Source organism: Anoplophora glabripennis, unplaced genomic scaffold (genome assembly GCF_000390285.2).
Source record: "Anoplophora glabripennis isolate ALB-LARVAE unplaced genomic scaffold, Agla_2.0 scaffold822, whole genome shotgun sequence".
In the NCBI taxonomy this organism is placed as follows: Eukaryota; Metazoa; Arthropoda; class Insecta; order Coleoptera; family Cerambycidae; genus Anoplophora; species Anoplophora glabripennis.
The window spans coordinates 173838-197414 of record NW_019416970.1 but is presented as its reverse complement, the minus strand read 5'-3'; the positions used below and the strand labels follow the sequence as shown (position 1 = coordinate 197414).

Below are 23577 nucleotides of genomic sequence, written 5' to 3'. Positions count from 1 at the left end.
TCTCACAATGCCAGTGTATATCCACATTACCACTTTTGGTTTCTACCAACGGTTCTGCGGCGCTGCTCATAGGATATATACGTCTTTTTTAATCTTCTTTATCAAGTGCTGTTCGTTTATTGTTTTTCTGTCCATCTTAATAAGCACCTAGTTGTTTTCATTAATCTATACTATTTTGACTTTGAAAATGAATTTAAAAGATATAAAAGTATTTAGTCCAAAGCTAGCAAAAAAGGTGAAACAATTTAATTTAAAGTTAAAAGTAACAATGTTTTATATAAAATTATGTCACTTAATTCGTTATTTACAGATTCTTTACATAAAATATTTTGAGGAAGCCAAATGTGTAAAAAAAAAACAGCATGACTTTGAGCTAAAGGCTTTTTGTACAAAATAGTTACTTTCCTTGCCAGACTCCCTAAATTCTCTTTCGATTATACCAGTTATTTGATTTAATAGTGGAAAGGAATCAATCTTTACGTTATTTAGAGTATTTTTATATGTTATAATTGTCTCACTTCATGTTAATTCCATCTCCCAAAATTTATTTTCATTCTTGCCGGAACCGGTTAGCCAGTAGCACTATCACATTATTTGGCGAGTAAAACCAAATCGGTAGTGACTGCGGGCTACCCGGTTCCGGCAAGTGAGAAAAGAAAATTCAACGTTTAGAAAAAAATGTCAGTTCTTTATGATTTTCTCTAAAATTATACACAAAAAATACTTTATTGGAAGACTTTGGATTGCAGTGGATTTCTCTGATTTTTCTGATTTTTACAGTCTCTCCAGTAATATTTTTTCCAGTTTTGTTCCTTTACCATTGGGTTAAAAGTTACAAAATCTTCTTGAGACATTTCTTTTACTTTGTACTGTGGGGCAGTAACTTTGGCCATTTTTTTAGACTAATCCACTGATCAGAAGTGTATATAGCAGAGTGACGTATTTTTGCAACTTCAATCACAGTGATAAAGTATTTTGTATGTTAATAAGTTTTATATGATCTAAGTTGATATAGAGACGGTTGCAGAGCAACACGAAAACAAAAAAGTTGTTGAAAAATCAAATAAAAATGACATGCTTTTCTAAATTCTATTAATCTATTTGTTAGTTGTACAACATTCAGGAAATAAAGAAAATTATTCAAATCAGCACAAGAGTTTATACAGTCCCCTCTATCGAATAACATACAGCATGCATGCTGCGTGTGGCCAATTTCAAGAAATCGGTGTGTTATTTCCAAATTCAAAGTCATTGATGCATAAGCAAACATCGCAAAAACAAAACGATAACGGTTTTGACCACCGCAATTGTCGGAATAAAGATTAACCTTTCGTATGCCAGTTTCTTTAACACTTTTTAAAAAGATCTATAAACAACTTCCAATTTCATCCGGTTCTCTTTCGATATTTGCTCATGCCGTACATAGCGATAGCCTTGATTGCTGCCTAAATCATAAATTGTAAAGTTGTATGTTGCGATTTCACTTTTATAATAAAAATCGCTGACACCTTCTGCAAATTAAAGCATGCTGTTATTAGAGATTTATCATTTTTCGACAATTCTTTATCAACGTCTTTCAGATTTCGAACCGCGATTTTATTTAAATTATGATTATTATAATCATCATTTTTTCTGTTCTCTTCTCGGGATCTGTATTCTTATGGACAATACACACCGAATCTTTTTTTGGCTTAAAAAAGCTATATTAAATTTCGAATTATCTCGTTTTCCTCCCGGCCCACGGCTTATAGATAAAGCAGGTACCTATTAGTTTAAAGGGCTTGCGGTTTGGAATATATATTTATTTCTCTTTTTCTTTCCTGTAGGTATACTGTTTATAGGGGTATAGGGCAAAATAATAAAATTTGTGTTATTTTTTTGACCTGGAAAAATCCCGTTTCTACAAAAGGTTCAATTTTCATTTTTAAATTCTTTTTTTTTCTTTTCAATTTACGATGGCTATATCTCAAGAATTTACAAAAAAATTTCTTATACTTTTGGCGCCTCGTTAGTCGTTTGGGGGCCTAAAAATGAAATGTTTTTGGAATATCTAAAACATAGAGGTCACTAAGAATACTTGAAGTAATATCATATTATTTTTTGCAATGTTGTTTTTAGAATTCCTCACTTTATTTACTATAAAAAAAGTATACTTGTTGTTTGTCACTAAAATACATCGTTCTAAAGAAAAATGGATATCAGTTTTCTTTTGTTGCTGTTAGTTACAGACAGACGAGAATTTGGTGCATTTTGCTAAATTTGTAGCCATATTAACTATTTTTATAAATATAAAAAATATTAAAAGATCTACTAAATATGGCTTTATTATTTGTTAAATGTTGTTTAAATCAAAAAATGTTTTGCGTAGATTATTGCTCTGTTTTGAAATAAATTTTATGTCTGCTGTGCTATAGCAGCGCTGATTAAATGGTTGTATTTTTTCTAGGTTGGACAATTTCGAGACTGGTCCTTCAAAACAAAGTATGAAACTGTGGTCAAGACGTTTAAACAATAGCGTCGTGGCAACCAACCCAGAAATCGTCGATATACTCGTAGATAACTAGTTAGTAGGCATACATGCTCCAACGGACGACCTTGTACCTTTTTTAATTTTCCAATTGTTGTAAATTTAAGAAACTGTTCTAATTATGAACGTTATTTTGCATATTTTTATGAATGGTATTTAATTATTTACCAGTTAATAGTACAGAATGCCAGTGCCTGTCTTATGTCTCAAAGTAAGCAAGAAGACTGTAAAATTATACTTCACTAATTAAAAGTTTCAATGTTATCACCTCGAGAATTTCTAAATTGTAGAATAAACTAGGCCTTTGAGGTAACAAGAAGGTAGTTTAAATTGTTTTCTAAATATTCTCCCTATAAGCGACGAGGCTACATACCCTACAAGGTAATGTGATATCATACCTATCCATACTTCAGACTGAATGTCGGCTGCTGGTGGAAATCGTACTTTTCATCAGGATTTTCATCACTCTAGATATGCGTATTATGGATAATATTTAAATAAAATTTCATATAAACGTTACTTCATCAATAGACAATACAAGATTAGAGAAATTACAATTTCTCCTCAGCAACATTCTTCTGTAAAAAGTAATTATAGGAATGTCTTGAAGCAGAAGCTCTTGTACTTCTTGATTATGACACGACGTTAACTGTTGCTCTCGTAACATTCGCCACACCGCAGACTGTCTTACATTTCTAGTGGAAACTGTGGGGTTTCCTCAACAATACTTAAAAAGATTTCTTCATTGCCATTTATTTGAATATATGACGCTTGACCAGAATTGCTACGTCTGGATTTAAGCGATATTCCCGCAATCGACGTTCAATATTCGTAAGAGTTTGTTCACAGCAACCCGGGAATTGCCGTAAATTCGGCTAAAGCAAGCAAGATGTCTGTTCACTAAAAGTTAAATTTCGCCATTTTTTGAATGGATTAGCATTAAACTAAATCTGTTGATACTATACAAGGAAAAGTAAAATAATTTAATAAAAAAATATTAAAAAAATATATTGTTACTTTTTTATTTCAACTTTCGTATCTAATTGTAAGTAAATTAAGTTCAAACAATGTATTTTGACCTTTGACCCTTTAATTAATATTATTATAGTTGTTTCAAATAGTGTTTTACAATAAATCTTTTACTTAATTGGATATACTTTAAATTATTCTGCTTGTTGCCATTCTTATGATGTCAGTTATATTAACCAAAAGAAACTGATATTTCAAATATTGTCTTCATCGCTATAATTTGCAATGTTTGAAGAGCAGTAGTGTTGATATATTGTTACTGCGTCAAATTCAAAAGTTGTTAATGACAATATTCATTTGCTCAAAGCTATTTTAAAAATTATTCATTAATATGCTGTAAATACATAATGAAGTTCATTGATGCTGACGTCGTAATGGCGCATGGTAGCACATTTGATAAAAAAAAAATGTGTAATGAAGAGTAGGTAAGATTAAAGCATAATTTTATCATGCATGGGAGCTTGAACTGCTGAACTCTCACGGTGCCAATACCAGTGACAAACTTACATGGTTAAGTATAGTTGTATTTGAAAATTTATTTAAAATCAAGTCTACGAGATATTAAAAAATGTTTTTACTGTAGATAATGTGATTATTTGATTATTAAAAATAATGCCCGGAAATTATGCATAATGACTAGAAAACTTTGTTTCATTATCTTTGCAATTTAACTTCTATATTTATGAGAATATAATCACAATTAAAATAATTCTTACGTGCTTTTTTTAACCTGAAACTTTCAAATATCTCGAGAAATAATCACTCTCCTAAAAAAACATTCCTAATCAAAATTTCATTCCACGGAAGGAATATATTAGTGTTAAAATTAGTCTCCCTCCCCCCTCATTGTAGATGAGACTTTTCAATTTCTCCTACTGAACCTATGTATACTATTCTGCAATACGTTTGCAATACAAAAAAATACTATATGTAAATAATCAAACTCAAGAAGCTATTATTATCGTAACCCAAGAATGAGTGTCCTTTTCGGGGAACTTGGTCAACGCGATTTCCTTTGCTTATGACTTGTCGAAGTGCATGATTAAATCTGTTTTCAAATGAACGTGTTTTTTTGTATTTTGTTTTGAAGATCCCATTTATTTTTTTCAAGATAATTTTTATAAAATTGTTTTATTATGTTTACATTTAACGTTTGTTTTATTTCTTTATTTGTGTGTGGGGACACTAGTCTCCTCGTACGCCACATGTGTTTTTTTGTGGATGCAAAAACACAAAATATACGTAGAAAGAAAAAAATAACTTTAAGAAGCAAGCCATTTTAGTCAAGCACACTGAAGGAAACAGAAAACTCTTAGAAACAGACTATGTCCACGTCGCTGTTCCTAGTTACGCTAGAAGCAGTTCATTCACCAGCCATTTACATTTCTACAGGTAACAATTTTCCAGTTATTCGAAATTTGCAAAATGAATAACCTTTTCTGCGATAAATTTTGGGTTTGTATTTCTATAAAACGTGGCATTTTTATTGCAAATACGTTGCAGAATCGTATACCTACATAGGTTCTCAAAAATGGAGAAAAATTTAATTTCGTCGATTACAGCGACATCTAAAACATAGATAGATTTCGTACTTTTAGTAGAATTCGAATCTGTTGTAGGTAATAATTGGAGATAATGAATTAAACGCAGACATTTCGCTCTTCGTATTCGAGCAATCTTCTTTTGAAGCAACGGGTGTAGAATAAACTTTTTGCTTTATTACTCCCCAAACATAAAAATCTAATGAAATGAGATCGGGAGACCTCACTGGCCAATTCCACGGTCCTACGCGTCTCATCCATCTATCTTCAAACATTTCAGTCAGCTGTTGATCGATTTAATTGTGACAGTGAGGTGGAGCCCCGTCTAATTGATACCAACACTTCCTTAGTTGGTCTATAGGTATATCATCTAGAAAATCTGCCACATTCGTTTCCAAAATATTGAGATATCTGTCGGCATTTAAATTTTCTTCGTAGATATGGTAAGTTTGGTTATCTTTAATTAGACAAAAAACATTTACGCTAAATTTATTTTGAAAGTTTCTTTCCCGGATAACATGAGGATTTTCAGATGACCACAAATGAGTATTATGTATATTAAAAATACCTTCTCTCGTAAATTTTGACTCGTCTGTCCATATAATATGTTGCAAAAATTGTGGATCTTCTTGGTATCGCACTAACATCGTTTCACAAAATTGTACACGTTGCACGGCGTCACCCGGATGAAGAGCAGAAAGTAGCTTAAATTTGTATGGATGCATATCATTAGTTCTTAGCATCCTGTGAATGGACGCTCGTGAAATGCCTAAATCATACTCTGCGGCACGAGTTGAGGATTCTGGATGAACATTAAAATAGGCTAGCACATTTATTACATTATCTTCATTTGAAGTTATTGGTTTTGGTAAAATTCTTTCTGCACAAATTCGACCATACTCTAGTTGATTTGCTAAAATTCTTCTTAACTTTTTTCTGCTCATTGGTGGCAAATTTGGATATGTCTCATTAAAAACTGTACATGTTCTGCTTATAATCCCATTGCAACGTCCGTGAATGAATAATAAATTTAAAATATCAGCATTTGAATATGTATTGTTTTCCATTTCTTATAAACACTAAATTAAACTGTCACTGCAAGAGACTAACAACAAATTGACAGTTTAGTTGTTTGTTTTGAAGTTTTGCTAAAAATTCCACAGCTATCCTCGCAAGAAATTACATGATTTTAGGTGATTACACAAAAAATAGTAGATAACTTAAAAACTAGAAGAGATAGGTATAGGGAACCCTGATACCGTTCGAAAGAGAATAAAATTGTGTATCAGAATATAGAAAAACATACAGGGTGTTCCATTTAAAAAAACCGACTTATGAAGGTTTGAAGTTAACTAAACTCGGCATTAAATTTCTAGCACCCTGTATGCAATTAAGCCACTTTGAAAGTATGGATGGGAAGCTTAGGGGTCTAGCTATCCCCCCTATAAATATTGTTGCTTTATCTTTCTTACTATAAAATACACATGGTTTGAAGCTAGTCACTGTTTCTCTCCATTTTTTTGAAAAAAATTAAATATCTCGAAAACGGTTAATTTTAGGAATAGGGAAACTTGATAAAAGTCCACCTAAAATAACACGTAAAATCCAAAGGGTGTTCCATATAAAATAAGCAAGTTGATGGTGACTTCCGGTAAAACGGAAAGTGGTACGTTATTTTATTTGAGAAGGGCATGCTCGAAAACCCGGTATCCCAAATTTTCAAAATTCAAATCGAAGTAGTCTGAAATAATTCTAATGGGCCATCAGCATGAGACACCCTGTATATATATATATATATATATATATATATATATATGTATATAACTTAAAAAAATTATATATTCGATATATTTTATTATTTATTATTTCGGAATGAATTTCAGGTAATTGTTTCAATTTCATTTTAAATTCTTGGGGTGGTATTTGATTGGGTTAAATGAATTTTTAATTTATAAATAAAAAGACAGCTTAATTTCAATTATCAATTTTGAAAAAAAAACATTTATATTTGCTTTAGTTATACTGAAATTACTCCAAATAATTCGACAAATGTTTTTATTTATTATTTCAAACATACATTTTAAGCATTTTTTGTTACTTAATTCTGGTAACTGAAGAAATTGTGTACGCTATCAGTTTTAATTGTAATTGTATATATATTGTAAGGACTGCCACTCAAGTAATCTGTTGTTTGTTTTCTTGTTATTTCCATGGCCTACTAAATGAAAGTTGTTGCCCCTCGTTGAATTGAAAATTTAAATCTGAAAATCTTATAAAAAAGTGGGAATAAACCTCATCAACTCTAATCCCTATTATCTCGTATGTAGATATTTGAATGAATTATAACCATAACATTTAAAGTAACAGACATATTTTGCTAGGAAATACTATCGTGACCATTATTGTTTTCGGTACCTTAATAAATTATTAAGAAATAATTTCTATAAAGTAGTTAAAATATATAAAAGTTGGTGAACTTGATCTTAAAATATCCCATTATTAAAATCTCTCTGCCTTCACTGTAAAGTCACAACAAATTCACAAACAATGAAGATTAGATTTGAAGATTTCTTTTATTAACATTAAACTAATGAAACAGAATAATGCCTTTTGTGAATTTCTTTTCATCATCCTCTGTATAAAATTTCAAGAGATTACAAGAAATTAAAACAAATACCTAATTGGTATTCATAGGTATATTTGAATACAAATTTTTTCAGAGGTGACTAAAATAACCAAAGAAATAGTACTGGTAGATATAAAATTGATGAATAAAAAAACAATCTAAAAGGCAATGTATTTAAGGTTATAGAAATTATAAATAAGATGCCTAACATTATACCATAATGTTTATGTCCGATGATATCATATAATGTTATAATTAAATTTATATTTTGCAGAGGAGAAAATAATAATAAACGTTAGTAGGAGGTGTGCTCCGCTCGGAAACAGCTAAGAATAAGAGATAAACCTCCTTGGATCTTTTCAAACTAGATTATTCACAATAACTTTCCTTGCTATTAAATTATTTAATTTAAACGGTAGTGGGGGTTTCTGTAGTGGAGTTAAGGTCGAAGTATAACCTTGTTAGCGAGCACAACTGAGTTATGGTCTTATAATGCCTCGAATGAGAAAAAGAACCTCTGTTGAAGTTCGGCATTCGTCAGTCTTCTCGAAGCGGGCGGTGGAGATGTTATTCTGTCCGTTAAAAAAAATGTGATTTTTGTTTACTTGGTGAAAACTTACACCTCTGTGGAAGTGTATTGGATTTCGTGGAATAGAAAATTACGTCTGATAGAATTGATAAGTAACCGACGGGTAACACCTTCCAGCGGGTTTCAAATAAGTGAAAGAAAATATTAACGTAATTATTTTTTTCTGCTGTATAGTTTAACACAATGTTGCTGGATGTGTTAACCTACATTAAGTATTCTTTCTTAAAATATGTGTGACTTATGGTGTAAATATTAGGTATCTCTAGATATATTCTCGCGTGTCGATATGAAACCGATTCAGTGATACTTAAAAATATGTTTAAAAACAAAACTGAACTTACTTTGTAAATTCATCGACGTAGGGAACATAGCTGCTCTGTGCACATCTTGGACATGTGGTCTTCCTCCCATCACAGCACACTGCGAACTTGCAGAAGCGGGATGATGTACCCCCATGGGCCCCGAACTTGCAGGATTGTATGATCTGGCCATTGAAGCAGCAGCTGCAGTGTAACGATAAGCTGCTTGCGACATTTGACTACAAGACGTTAAGTCACCATAGGAACAAGGCATATTACTTAGTCCAGCCGGATCCATCGTAGTCCCTTGTAAACAGCTCGAGTCGAAACCAGTCTGGTTTAAGTACGAATAGTCCATTTCGGCAAGGCCAAATTAAATTATCAAAAAATTTGAACAAAATGTGCGCCGCTAACTTAAAGGTGTATTATACTTTATGTCTATTTTCATTTATCCCATCCAACCCTTTAAAGAAATAACTGATTTCAGGTTATAATTGAATCAAAGTTTGATATTAAATTATAGCGATTACGGTTAGAGCCACGGGTTTTTTAAGAACAACACAGAGAGTAGCGCGTGAGTCTCAACTGTATGACTGAAATCAAATGATAAGCTTAATTCAATAACGAACAACGTTAGGGGAGGATCGGAAAAACTAGCAGCGAGGAAAAGGGGATGAATTCCTGAAAATCAACTAGGGATGCTGTGAGAGTAGGCGTGCCTAACTCCATGACAACCCTTGCAGCCAATAGCAGTTTTCCCCGCTTTGACACTTAACAAGGGTTGGTGGACAAAAGTGACGTCATCTACTCTGAAAACACGCGACTAAGGCTGACTCCGTGACAGCCACTGGCACATATGAAGGGAATATTAAAATGCTATACTCAAATGAAATTTACATTCTAATCTTTTATGCTTTTCTTTTATGGCTTACGCATCAACACTCAACAGTTGTATATATTGAAGTAGAGAAAAGAAATGATTTTCTTTTGAAATCGTCCAATACTAATTATAGATTCATATAACTTATACAAAACGACCAATCAAATAAATTTATTTCTGTCTGACTTACATTAATTTTGAAGAACATAAAAAAGTTACTAAGTGAGTTTGTAAAACGATGTCTATCGAAGAATCGATTTGTTTATAATATAGGTGGATCTTTAGGAATAAGTTCAATTAATTTTTATATCAAAATCATATTTACAACAAGTGCATTCAATAAAAAGTAATTTTTCGCTATAATGTTAATTAAATAACAGGTAAATAACATAATATCCATAATGAAATTGTACAACGTGCTTAAACCAGTAAGGTAAATTTAAAGCAATCAGTGAATGTAGTTATTGTTTTCTCCACGACCATTAGCGAATGTAATAATTCCGAAATCACTTTTAATAATAGAATGTAAAAATTCCCACTTTTGAGTTAGAATATTTATTCTGAAACACTTACTTGCTTCTTATGTGTTTTGCATGTACCTATTTTCATTCTATAACAAGGACAGAATGAATATTCCGTAATCGAATTAAACGACTAGATTGCCATGGATTTCAAAACTGTCAATGTCAAGTGTAAATGACTGCGTCCTAATAATTATGTTCAGACAAGTTTTGATGTAAAAAAAATGTGAAAAATCGAGTGAATCAGATATAGAATTTGATAATACTCCGCCTGAAATTACAAATGTTGCAAATAATATAAGCGACAACCTAATGCCGCAAAAATCGAGACATGAATATAAAAAGTATTAGATATGCACTGTTAAGGGATTGGAAACAAGAAAACAGACTACTTTTCCGAAAATATTTTCATTGCATTTTTCGACAATTTATTAAAAAAATGGAAATCCTCGACTCGAATATATTCAATCCTAAAAGTAACTATAAAATGTGAAACACGATATTTCAATGTAAAAAAAAATTAAAAACTTTGTTAAAATGCTCTTCTGACAAGTACGGAGTTAAGAAATCGAAGATTTTTACAGAAGAAAATGTTAAACAATTCCTAGAAAATGCTCCGGATGAGATACACATATTAGCCCAGTCATTATAGACATGAAAGAGCTTGTTTCGGGGAAAAAATACTATTAGAAGTTTCTCTGAGGAATATTGTTCGGAAACCTGTTATAAATAAAATATCAAAAAATCAACTCGAGGCTAGTTGGGAAACTTTGTTTTAACAGTGGTCAAAGTTATGGAAAAGTGGTTTTTTGACTCACGTAAAAAAGCTATTATTCATAGCGAAAACAAGTTTATACAAAAAAAGGTAGGTATTAAATAAGCCTATAAAATGAAAAAGTCCGATTAAATTCCGATAATTTGTTNATCGACCTAGTAAAAATATTGAGAAATTCTTCATGACAATGTGCACTATGGGGTTGCCTATTATTTGGCGTATGTGACGTCACTACTAAAAATATAGCACTAGATGTAGTGCTGTAACTAAAAAGGACTAAGTATTGCAATTCCTAATACAAAAACTAAACAACCAAGAGAGTTTACAATCACGGGAGATTTTGATAATATTATAAAAAAATACTGTGTTTTGAAACCTTATAATGTTCCTTCTTATTATTTTTTTAATTAATTTCCAAAAAATAAATGTACACAACATATGCCTAAACAAATTGCCACATTTCTGAATCTAGGCAACCCAGAATAGTATACTGGCTACTATTTGCGCCGTAGGTACCTCATCGACTACATTGGTAAATGCAGGTGCGGATATTGCAACATTAAAAAGGCATGGATGTTGGAAGTCTTCTCAGGTAGCAGAAGGATACATAGAAAATTATCTGCAAAATGAACAAATGTAGCAAATCAATTACTAATTAATTTCTTCAATTACTGGATATAATTCGTTAGTAACTCTCCCCCTCAACATCCAATTCTTCCTGCCACACGACCGTTAAGTCTGCCTCTACAAATCAATCTCTTTTGAAAAATATACAGAAAATATTTCCAGTGCACCAGTTTTTAATTTCAGTAATTGTACCACTATAAATATAAATATTAATGCAGCGTAATACAAATGTCTCAATAAATAACTTATTTTGTTTAGATTTAATTTAATTGTTTTTGATTCATACTTTTTGGTCGTGGTAAAAATATAGTCTGTTACTCGGTTAGAATAAAAAAAAATCGATACTTGTGATTCCACTCGTATCGAAATTTTTCATTCTAACCTTGTTACAGAATATACTATTAAAAGTATCTAAAAGAATGAGTACACTTACACTTACACATCAAGAATAATTTTCAGTATATTTCTTTATTTTCTAATGTTATACACTTCTTATCATTAACTTTTGTAATTTTTATTTCAATACGACAGGCACGTACCTATCTGTGTTTTTTCAGTAATAAGTGCTCACAATTTGGATATATTAAGTATTATTTTCTTAGCTTTCAGCTTACCTAGACATTTCGTATCAAAAGGTAATGGTATCCTCCTTTTTTCGTTCAGAACTTTGGTAAAGCATGTATAAATCGTGAAGAAATAATGGAGGTCTTCCCTATAACATGTTGCTTTAAAACACTATATTTTCGTGACGAGCATCCAATTTTTAAAAAACAATTTTATTTCATTCTTGTTCACTAAACAAATAAATGTTTTTATTCAAACTTGGAACACAACAATATCATATTAAAGGGCTAATATTTTGACATAAAAGACAATTTTCGTCTAAAGGCAATGATGTAATTATGGTGTTTCATTTGCATTTGAATCTCTTAACGTTTTGATGTGCAAATAATATTTACAAAAATATCTATTCGCTACAGGTATTAAAATTTGAGTTTGATATTTCCCTATTTATTTCCTTTTTTGTGAAATACTGCCACAAATATTATAAGGAAAACAATTCCAAACTTGCAGAAAACAGAATTTCTAGTAATTCCGGTAAACTCTTCTGTAATAAAAAGTTGCATTCAATATTATCAGGAAATTGCCCAGAAGTAAATAGGCGAAATAATATAATGTAGCTGATTAAAAGCAGTCCGTCGCGTCGATTTAAGCAACAGCTTTTTCAACTGTTAATCATTAGAAGTTCAGTTGCTCCCTACTGCACAATGTTTACTGCCGAATCTATTTAAAGGATCGAGTTGGCAAAGCCACAATCGTGTTGTGTGTAATTATACATTATTTACTAATTTTAAGAGCAACAAGTTCTCTTCTACATACAATTTGGAATTTTCATTAATACCTAATTCTCTACTATAAATTAGAAATAACTGTCTGTATCTAATTATGTTATCATCAATGTAAAATCATCGTAAAAATTTTAAATCACTCTATTGCTAACATAACAGTGCTCGCAGATCGCAGATCGGTTCCAGTCGTTCACATTTTAGAGATATTTTGAAAATATTATGTTTATTTTTTTATTTTTACGAATTGTTGAAATCTGTAAAATACCACCACAACAACTTTCTGCGAATAATTTTACTGTGGACTCAATTCTTTTTTTCAATGTTGGGATTCCGAACCCACTGAATTATTTACCGTTTTCCTAAGCGTGTTCACAAGTTTTTGATTTCTCAAATTTATTTATTTTTAAGTAGATATAGATTTAGTAGTAAAATAATTAAAACAATTAAATAATAGTAGATAAACTAAGTGCATTCTGGCTCAATTTGCATAAATTAGGTATGAAAATGGATGTTCTAGTAGATTTCCTGGAAGAGGGTTTTTTGTTGGATTTTGGGGATGTTAGAAAAATAGGTTTGTGGTTTGAGTTAGCCGAAAAGGATGATCCCTAACTCGTCTTCATTATTTGGCCCACTCTGTATAGGGTCCAGGTGTGCCGACACGCCTTCGCCATTCCCAGCCGCGAGCGTATAATGACGTAGAAGTGCGTGTTGTGAATGGTATTCCTTTCACTTAGTCTGCGTTGTTCATTCTGGCTCATGTGTCTAAATTTGGGTTGAAAATGGATGCCCCGGCAGATGCGCGCGAGAGTGGTACTCTTGATTTCGAAGATGGTACCTAAAAGGATATTTGTGGGATTTGAGAATGTGGGGATATTATTATATATTATGGAGGCATTGTGCTATTTATTTTTAATTGTTGAAAAATGAATGAAAGACAAAGATGTGTTGCTGAGAAAACTTGGGAGGCCATTAGTTCCCACAAAATGTTAAGGTCCCTGTTAAAGATGCGACTACAAGATATTTATTACTTACCGAAAAATTATATTAAGACAATAAGCGTGTGTGATCTTGAGGATGGTTGGTATTTATTGCCCGATTATATACGACATGATCCATCTATAGCGAAGTACAGATCATGTAAAAAACATTATTTATCAAACGTGCATAATGACTGTGTTGATGGTCCACCAAAAAGAATAATTAGCTGCCAATATTGCATCCAGGAAGAGATAATCAATTTGGGAAATAAAACTCTGCAATGTAAATCATCTCCAACAATAGATAATGGGAGGTAGAAAATGAAGAATTATGAACTATTTATTGTACTGCTTATAAGTGTTATAATTTAAATAGGAATTAATAAACACGTTTTAAATTTGAAATGTTTTAATAATTTACTTACAAAATAAAGTACATAGAGTATGATTACCTAATTAACATTTTACATATGATATTCATAAATTTTATCAATGTCAGTAAGAACAGCATTTTTATTAAATTTTAAGTGCTCAAGTAAACAATAACTTCGCTCACACTTATTTAAATTACATAAGGTTATTAATTTATCAAAACATGTTTCCATTGAACAAGCATCACAATTCGTAATATAAAGCAAAGCACTATTATAAAAGTTTTTAAAATCTAAATCGTGTAAATATCCTAGCCTATATTCGATAAGATGTCGAATATTGACGATGTCCTTAATGAATTCGTCATCAAGGTAGAAGATTGCTTGGCCACTCTTGAACACTAATATATGTCTTCCAGCAACTAGTTGACTGGATAGTTTGAAATTTTCAAATTCCACAACGGTTTCGATGAAATCTTTTTCTTTGTCATTATCCGGCATAATATTAATGTTGGTGATAAAATCATACCAGTCCACATCCATAAGAGAAATTACGTCACCGTCACTCGAACTTCTAAATCTGACGGCAGGTTCAAACCGCATAGCTGCGCTAATTCCTGTCGAGACTTGTATGGTCGAGTTTGATAGTGAATATTTTATTTCGCTGATTAATTGTGTCTCTTGTCTAATATCTTCTGCATACTTTGTAAGAATGTCATCCACATATGTCCAGTAGGAATTTGAGTTACTGTCTATCCCAGAATCTGACATTATAATAAGCAAAAAACGCACCGTTCTCGTCAATTGCTAAGTACTTACTAACTCGATAAAACAACTCATACATTTATTAATTACTAAAACTATGTGAAACTGTCAAATGTCAGATTGGTACGTTAAAAATTCGACAGCTTGAGGTGGGTAATAATCGAAGTGGTTTTAATACCTTAAATATATAGGTGTAGGATTTTCTAAATCTGTACTCAGTGGTTTCAGTTATGGAAAAAAAGGTGATTTTTAATGAAAACAACAACCAAGTGCATTTAATGGTAGCGTGGACTTACGCCTACAATGCTTCTCGAAAAAGATATTGGGAGATCTTTGTTGTAGATCGACACCGTTTCCAAAGGAGAATAGCNAAAACCTCATTAATTAGGGGGGTGGTCAAATGCCAACCGGTGTCGATCTCTCACATTAACCCAAGCCAACATTCTTCCACCCTACCATACCTGCACAGAGGGTGCCAATCCTCCGTACAAGCATAGCTAATCTACGGTCTACCGACCCGGCCGCGGGATTCGAAACCCGGGCAAATAGCACACATCGATTTAAGTACTGACGCCTTAAACCGTGCGGCTATCGACCGAAATAAAACTAAATATAAAAAATGCCGCCCTAAAGTATGTGCCGCCCGGTGCGGACCGCACCCACCGCACCCCCTAGGTGCGCCACTGCTTTCAGGCATTTCTGTCTTTTTTCCAATTACGTAAGGATTTGCAGATTTAGTTGTAATATATTTTGACATAATGGACATTGATATGGTCTAAAATGCTTATAGGTATTCTAACTAAATCTCACTAATTAGGCCGCGAGAGGCCTAATTACTCACGGACAATGTTATATGGTAGGCCGTGACAGTTAACAGGTAATATCATGACAATATTGTTATTGTTTGACAGTTTGTATTATGATTTAATTAAAATGGGTTATACAGAATTAGAAAATTGAAATATTGTAATTAAAATAAAGTAAAGATCTTCTCCATGCTCTATTTTAATTTTAAATACTTACCTACTACCTAATAGAAATCTATTTTAAGAGACAACTTTTTGAAAATATATTGATTTTTTAAAACTACCATGTTCTGCATTGAAATTGAGGTCCACGATAATTGATAAGTTATGTGGGCAAGTTAACGTTTACAATATTACAAACATTACTTTATTAAAAGAATATAATTAACACAAATGATTGAACAGATATTAATGACTCTAACCACATTATGTTAATCTTAATTCTAGGAAGATAGAGTTGCCTACAATCTGCAATTGTCAGTTGAAGCACTGAATCCAAAGTTCGCTATCCTTGCAAGCAAAAGTTAGAAGATTTTTGTATCATATTCACACACTTTGAACTTTGAGGTATACAAGATATAAAGCGGAGGGCCTAAAATCGGGCCTCGTGAGACACACAAAAAGGAACAGACATATTATTACGAACTGTAAGTAGGTAAGTACCTATTTTCTCTTACATTATTAGGAAAACATTAGATACCATATCCCTATAACATGTCCCCGATCATGGGTCTACAGGAGGTTGTATGCCCCGGGTTCAGGGACTACAAACCTCAATTTTTTAGTTATATATCCTCGCACACCTAGATGACACAGAATAGGTACATATACATGGTGTCTGCGAAAGATTAAGAAATCTCGAAGCCGGAGATACGGTGGTCAAAATGAGTCGATTGAGTCAAATATTCCTTATGCAAATGTTTCTGGTTTCAAAGATACAGGGCGTTCAATTTTTGAATTTTATTTTGAAATGTCTCAATAATTTTGAAAACTGTCAAGAGTTATAATATAATATTGTATTTTCTCTGTTATAATGTACAGGTAAATACGGTCTGTAACTTCAGGACACAATGTCTTATGGCATTTAAAGAAAATAAGTTCCTGTAAACATGTGACCGGAAACGTTTAGATTCCGATATACGGGGTGTTTAAACTTTAAAAAATGTATTAATATTGAAATAAATTTGGAACAGTCAGTGTTAGGTTCTTATAATTTGGCAGTTATTTTCGTTGGTAGAGAGCTGCATTTTTCAGTCAGTCCACGTTTTTGTCATAAAATGTAGAACGTCAATGGATTCTTTAAAATTTTTATTATTTTCGGACACGCCTAACAGTTTACAACAATTTTTTGCCTACCACTAACATATTCTTAGAAAAAAAACTGATTTATTTAATTCAGCGGCTACAAAAATAAGAGATAATATGGTATGCCTTTTTTTGTTGTCTTTAGTTGTTGTCGCAAAAAAAAATCCAAACAGGATGATTTTTTCAGGGTTGCTTGAGGACTGCCTCCTGAGTATCAAGCCGAAAGATCACACTCGAACTCCTGGTACAATTTGCGCTATGGGGGTGGTTTCCTAAACATTTTTTTTAGAGCAAAATGACCCTAATTCTGAACAACTTTTCTTTATAATTTTTTTTTATATCTCTAATACTTTTCGAGTTATTGCGCATTATATGAAAAAAATTGCGCACGCTGCAGAGGTCTTGTAAACATGTTTTTGCATAATCAAAAAAGAGCCAGCTTCAGCAGAGCTCCTAAACCTTATTTCATGCCAATCCGGTACACCCTGTAGAGCACCTTGTGGTTGCCGAAAAGCAGTTTTGCGGTGCACGCAGGATGATAGTTCAAACATCGGTCCCGACGACGCGACGTTGAGAAAGAGATGACTTCACCTGAACCTTTGAGGAAAAGAGAACTGAGTTGATTTTCTTGTAGATCGTGAATATGGTCTAAATAAATGCGCTGTAATTTGTTAAGTAGTCGAGATAATAAAAAAGCAAAGTTATAGAGCATTTACTCCTCTCCAACTTTTATTAAAGTTACTTAAAAAAAATGTTTACTACAGCAGTCCTGAGGTAAACGAATGTATTGTCGTATAATGTGCAGTAACTTGTTAAGTAAGATACAAAAAAAATTTGTATGGAAAACTTGTTTGATCCTCTACAACTTTTATGAAGATCATCTTGCTCTAAAAATGTTTAGAAACCATCCCCATAGCGCAAGTCGTACCAGGAGTTCGAGTGTGATCTTTTAGTTAGAAAGTCAGGAGGCAGTCCCCAAACAACCCTGAAAAAATCCTGTTTGGATTTTTTTTTATAAAATCATATCTTTATTGGATTAGATTAGACAATAAAATTCGAAAATGAATAACTTTACTAACGCTGAAATGACAGACGCATTTCGTCTACAGCTTAGCAAATGGTAATGCGGAAGAAGCGCGGCGAATTTATCGGGAACGTTATCTATGCTAAAAATTCAGAAATCTACATCGGAGATTGAGTGAAACTGGTAGTTTTAAGCGTTGTACGGAAGTTCCAGGCAGACCTTCAACAGTAACAATCCAGAGTTAGAAGAAGCTATACTTCGAGAGATAGAAGATGATCCTTCGACCAGTACCAGGAAGATAGCACTGCAGCTTCACGTAAGTCCAAAGACTTTGGAAAGGTTTGAAAATTTGTCAGCTGTTCCCATACCACATACAACGGATACACGCTCTGCTACCCCGTGATTTTCAGCCAAGGCTAGATTTTAGTAGGTAGTTACTCCATAAAGTGCCACATAATAACAATATTTTGACGAAAATTTTATTTACTGATGAGGCAACTTTTTCGCCAGAAGCAATTATTAATTCTCATAATAAACATTTTTGGGCGGACGAAAATCTGCATGCCATAAGAGATGGTCGTTTCCAGCATTCATTTTGTGATGTATGGATAGGGATTATTCGTGACTATCTGATTGGACCATACTTTTTACCAGCTCGATTAATTGGTGACTGGTATTGGCAGTATCTAGCCGAAGAACTAAATGTACCTATACACGTGAGAGCTAATTTCTGGTTTATTCCAGCTCATTTTAGCCATGTTGCTTATCAGTACCTCGACAACACCCTTCCTAATCGCTGGATTGGACGCGCAAGTCACCAAGCTTGGTCAGCTCGTAGTCCAATATGAATCTTTACGACTTTTATGTATGGGGTCACGTCAAGTTTCTTGTGTATAAGACACATGTACTAGACGAAAACAAGTTACGAAATCAGATAATTCAAAGTTGTGATGTCATGCAAAATTCTACAGGCATTAGCCCGGTTAAAATAGACATTTCAAATAATGAAAATTCCGACAGAGCTAAATTTTGGTGGAGACCTTGGGTACACCATTAGAAACAAAGTGTCAAAAGTCCGCATCGATCCCATGTGTGCTAAAAAAAGTTATTCGGGTTCAAATGTCAAAATTTGAGGTTTTTTGGATTTTTTTCGAAAATGGTAAGTTTTATCAAAAAAATTGCTCGGACAAATATTAGAGAACTTAAAATTATCTACAAAAATGATCCTTATACTTTTTTTTCTAAGAACCACCATTCCTGAGATATCGCGATTCTAAAACTTGAAGGAGTCACGTTCTACATGATATGCACACATTTCCACACCACCTGTGAGGTAGTGTACTTTGACGCGTTTTTTTAACGTGGTTTCACCGGTAGGCCTACTCCACGAACTGTTATGACGGAATTTTCAGGGACAATACTCTTTTAACTGTATGATGATTATTGATATTGATATTGGTTATTGACTTTAACTGTAGTTCTGATTTCTTTTGATATTTTAATCTGATTCATACTCTTCAACAGTCATGTCTTCTTCGATTTCTTCTTCTTCTTCTTCCTCTTATTCTTGCTGGATATTCATAAATTGTTCAAATGAAGATGAATCAGCTGCCTCTTCATCGAAATCACATGAATTTTCGTCTGTTGTATTCAATTGGACATTTGAGCAAGACTGGCTTTGGCAATTAGTACTAGCTGGAGAACACAGTAACCCTACTCTTTTACAGCTACATTTGGCACTACAATCTTTTTTGCAATTGCAAAAAATAGTGTTTAGGAGTTTTTCCAGAGCAGGTGGAAGTAAAAAAAAGTATTATATGTTAATTTCCAACCCCAGTCTTCTGGGTTCAGTTGATTGCCTAGCCATGTCTGAACTTAGTATACTCGATACAAGTGTTGATTAGCAAAAGCCGATGTTGGAGGTAGACAAGATAGTGTTTCTTGTTTCGTGTATTTTTTACAGAAGTTAAATGTCTATATTTATCTATACAATCAATTTTTTTGGAGCTCCTTAACAGCAAGGAGAAAGCGAATTCCTTTTGTGCTTATTGTTTGAATTTCTGCAATCAATCAAATATTTTTTCCAAATAACTTTAATACTGATGTTTTACCCCTTCTGAACATTGCTGATGTAGTATCGCAGTCGGTTATCGCATGTAAAAATAAGATATGGTTTTTGCATTTTGGATAAGCAGATAAACTTTTTGAAGAATATATTTTTGTTCGCTGTTGAGCCTTTCCAGGTTTTAAAAAGTATATAATTTTATCAACTAGAGTCCTTGCAATGAGTAGTATTAATAAGTCAACATCTTCACCAACTACAATAGTTATACCTATTTGTTGCATTAAATTGTTCTATTGCTATTTCAATTATAAGGACATCTGCGTCATTTTGACTAAGGGACTGAGTTTCTTTTGAGTGTATATTCTCAGAATAGTATAGTTTATACATACAAGAGACACACATAGGCATTTTTACTTGCATTCAGTGCCTGACTATGTATATACGTGGCATATATGTGCATATCATGTAGAACGTGACTCCTTCAGCTTTTAGCATCGCGATATCTCAGGAATGGTGTTTCTTAGCACACATGGGATCGGTGCGGACTTTTGACACTTTATTTCTAAAGGTGTACCCATGGTCTCCACCAAAATTTAGCTCTGTCGGAATTTTCGTTATTTGACCACTATTATTATGACCTATTTGACCGGACTAAATTTTTGAACGATTGAGACAATCGGAATCTTGTGTTTTATCAGAAAGTGACTATTTTCAACTATTTTGTGTCGATTATTTCTATGATTGTTATTTGTAGTTGCCGGCCATTTTTCTAATAGGTTAGTATTAGGCAAAAATTTGAACAACTTTTTTGTTGTAAAATGTTAGGCGAGTCCGAAAATAATAAAAATTTTAAAAAATCCATTGGCATCCTACATTTTATTACGAAAACATCGACTGACTTACACATAACTACGCCACTGGCGACAAGCAATTGACTTTATACAAAAAAATGCAGCTCTTTACCAACGTACAATAACTGTCAAATTTTAAGAACCTAACATTGACTGTTCCAAATTTATTTCAAATATTAATATATTTTTTAAAATTTTCAGCAGCCTGTATCTTGGATGTTTACAAGAACTTTTTTTCTTTAAATACCATAAAAAAATGTTTCCTGAAGTTACGGACCGTACTTAGGAAACACTCTGTAAGTATATGTAAAATATATGATTGGCGAAGTGACTGCCGATTCAGAAAAAACTGCGCCCTATACTCTCTACGCTAATCAAACGAAATAGAAAACCTAATATCACTTCATTACATATCTCAGGATTCTAAGAAATTTAAGCGTGTTGTTTCAAAGATTAATATTTCCGTCGATAAAAAATGCAAATTAACAAATTTATTTATCAGTATCGGAATTCGACTATTTTTGTATTTTGCACAACTGATCAAATGCGATATATCCAATGTGTTCGAAGACCACATAGCTTAACGATTCCTTCCATTTTTTTGTGTTTATAGGACTATGTCCGTATACTTAAAGCCAAGGATGATGTTTCATAAGGGTATCTGAAGTCCCTGTATAAGTATAGTCGATATACATAATTTTATTTAGGGATTAAATAATTATTAAAGACTAACCCTTACCTTTAAAACTAGCCTTCAAATTAATACAAGGAACTGAAAGATTAGCTACTGTGCATGAGACCTAGATTTAGACTAGACAAACATTTTCGTAGAAATAAGAACAGGGCTGATTGATTGTCCTCATTGCATCAAGACAGCAGTCCATTTGAACTTCAGGACTGATATCTGAAAATGTTTTGTACATTCCACCTAGGCAAACGTAGGTACTCCTTTATTTTTAAAATAACTCCTAGAATATACATATGAATATATACATAACTACCACATTTAATCGAAAAGGTGTTCTTCTTTCCATATCCTTTCTATGACACGTAATTATTTAACTTTAGTGAAAAAAAAAAATATAATTTTATTTATGTTCAGTTAAGTTAAAAATATATTAAAAAATATAAAAAAATTGATATGAATATGAGAAATACTTACCTTTTCTCGCCATTTCGAAGTATGTATTTCAAAGTCACACCATTTACATTTTTTGAAAAATTGTGAAAAATAGATAAAGAAAACTAAATGATTAGTTTTGAGAATGCCATTTGTATTATTAAAAAATATACATATATCCAATTTCTCTAAAATCGATCAGTAAAAAAATTGTTTTATACTTGGTGCCCATTTTTGGAGCTGCACCGTTGGGATTTCGGAAGTTACTGACGAAAAAATTAGTATGTACCTTACCTACTTCTAACTGATATAATACGGAGATTTTTAAACAGATCTTGTAGACAATCTTTTTATGCCTATTATTAGAATTTTTGTAGAACTATCTTTCTTATTTCACCTAACCTGTCGAAATGATTTTTAAATAATTAGGCTACCTGTTATTTGGATAAAAAGATCTTGTGTATCCCACAGAATGGATCAGATTTTACATCAAATCCAAGCATATGTGATAGTACTTTTAAAAATGAATGGACTTTCCACACGATTTTTTTTTTTAAATTCTAATCGAGATATACAGGGCAAATGGGGGCAAAGTTCGTAATCAGGGGACCAATATTATGTCTCTAAAAAATCAAAGCTAACATTATTAGTTTTCGAAATATTTAAAAAAAATGAAATATTGGAAATCCGTTTTTGTTTAATTTCAGCCTTGTTTGGGGTAATATTAAAAAAAGAAGAACACTTTCTCATGGCAACTTTTTGCCGTCTATCGAATGGCATAATCAATTTTTATATGTAACGTTTCGTCTCTCCAGAACCATCATCAACTTCATTTTTTTAAATACGACCCTGGAAATTTTATTACATTTTTTGCAAGCCTTCATACCCCATACTGTACTGCCTCAGCTCGAACCAGATTCGGACGTTTTGTCTCTAAAATTAATCTTCAATGTATTCGTTCCAAATTTATCTAATTTTTTTTAAGATTTCTATGTTTCTTGAATTATCGTACACTACAGTGTCGTTAGACCCTGTGAAATCCACCAAAAACATTATTAGAATTTGAATCCCGTGCTCATAGTTATTTCTAGGTTTCTCGAGTGCTCAAAATTCAAACAAATTTCGAACTAATTTTTTCAGGATATTCATACAAATACATCTAACAGTTGCGGTTACAACTATAATAAATTAGAATAATTAAAACTCTAATAATGTTTAATTGTAACGTGTGATGGTAATAAGTTTAAATAAGTAGGTGTATTTCACAGGGTCTAATGACACTTAGAGTGTACGATANGAAATCCGTTTTTGTTTAATTTCAGCCTTGTTTGGGGTAATATTAAAAAAAGAAGAACACTTTCTCATGGCAACTTTTTGCCGTCTATCGAATGGCATAATCAATTTTTATATGTAACGTTTCGTCTCTCCAGAACCATCATCAACTTCATTTTTTTAAATACGACCCTGGAAATTTTATTACATTTTTTGCAAGCCTTCATACCCCATACTGTACTGCCTCAGCTCGAACCA

At 32.5% G+C, this 23577-nt stretch overlaps 1 protein-coding gene across 1 annotated transcript; it reads right to left on the bottom strand.

Moving 5' to 3' along the window:
- Window positions 1-1989: 1989 nt before the first annotated feature.
- Window positions 1990-8969, bottom strand: LOC108911553. Its single transcript, XM_018716527.2, has 2 exons — window positions 8654-8969; window positions 1990-2024 (listed from the first exon to the last, which is right to left on the bottom strand). The coding sequence occupies exons 1-2, from the start codon at window positions 8967-8969 to the stop codon at window positions 1990-1992; spliced, it is 351 nt and encodes a 116-aa protein (XP_018572043.2).
- Window positions 8970-23577: the final 14608 nt, after the last annotated feature.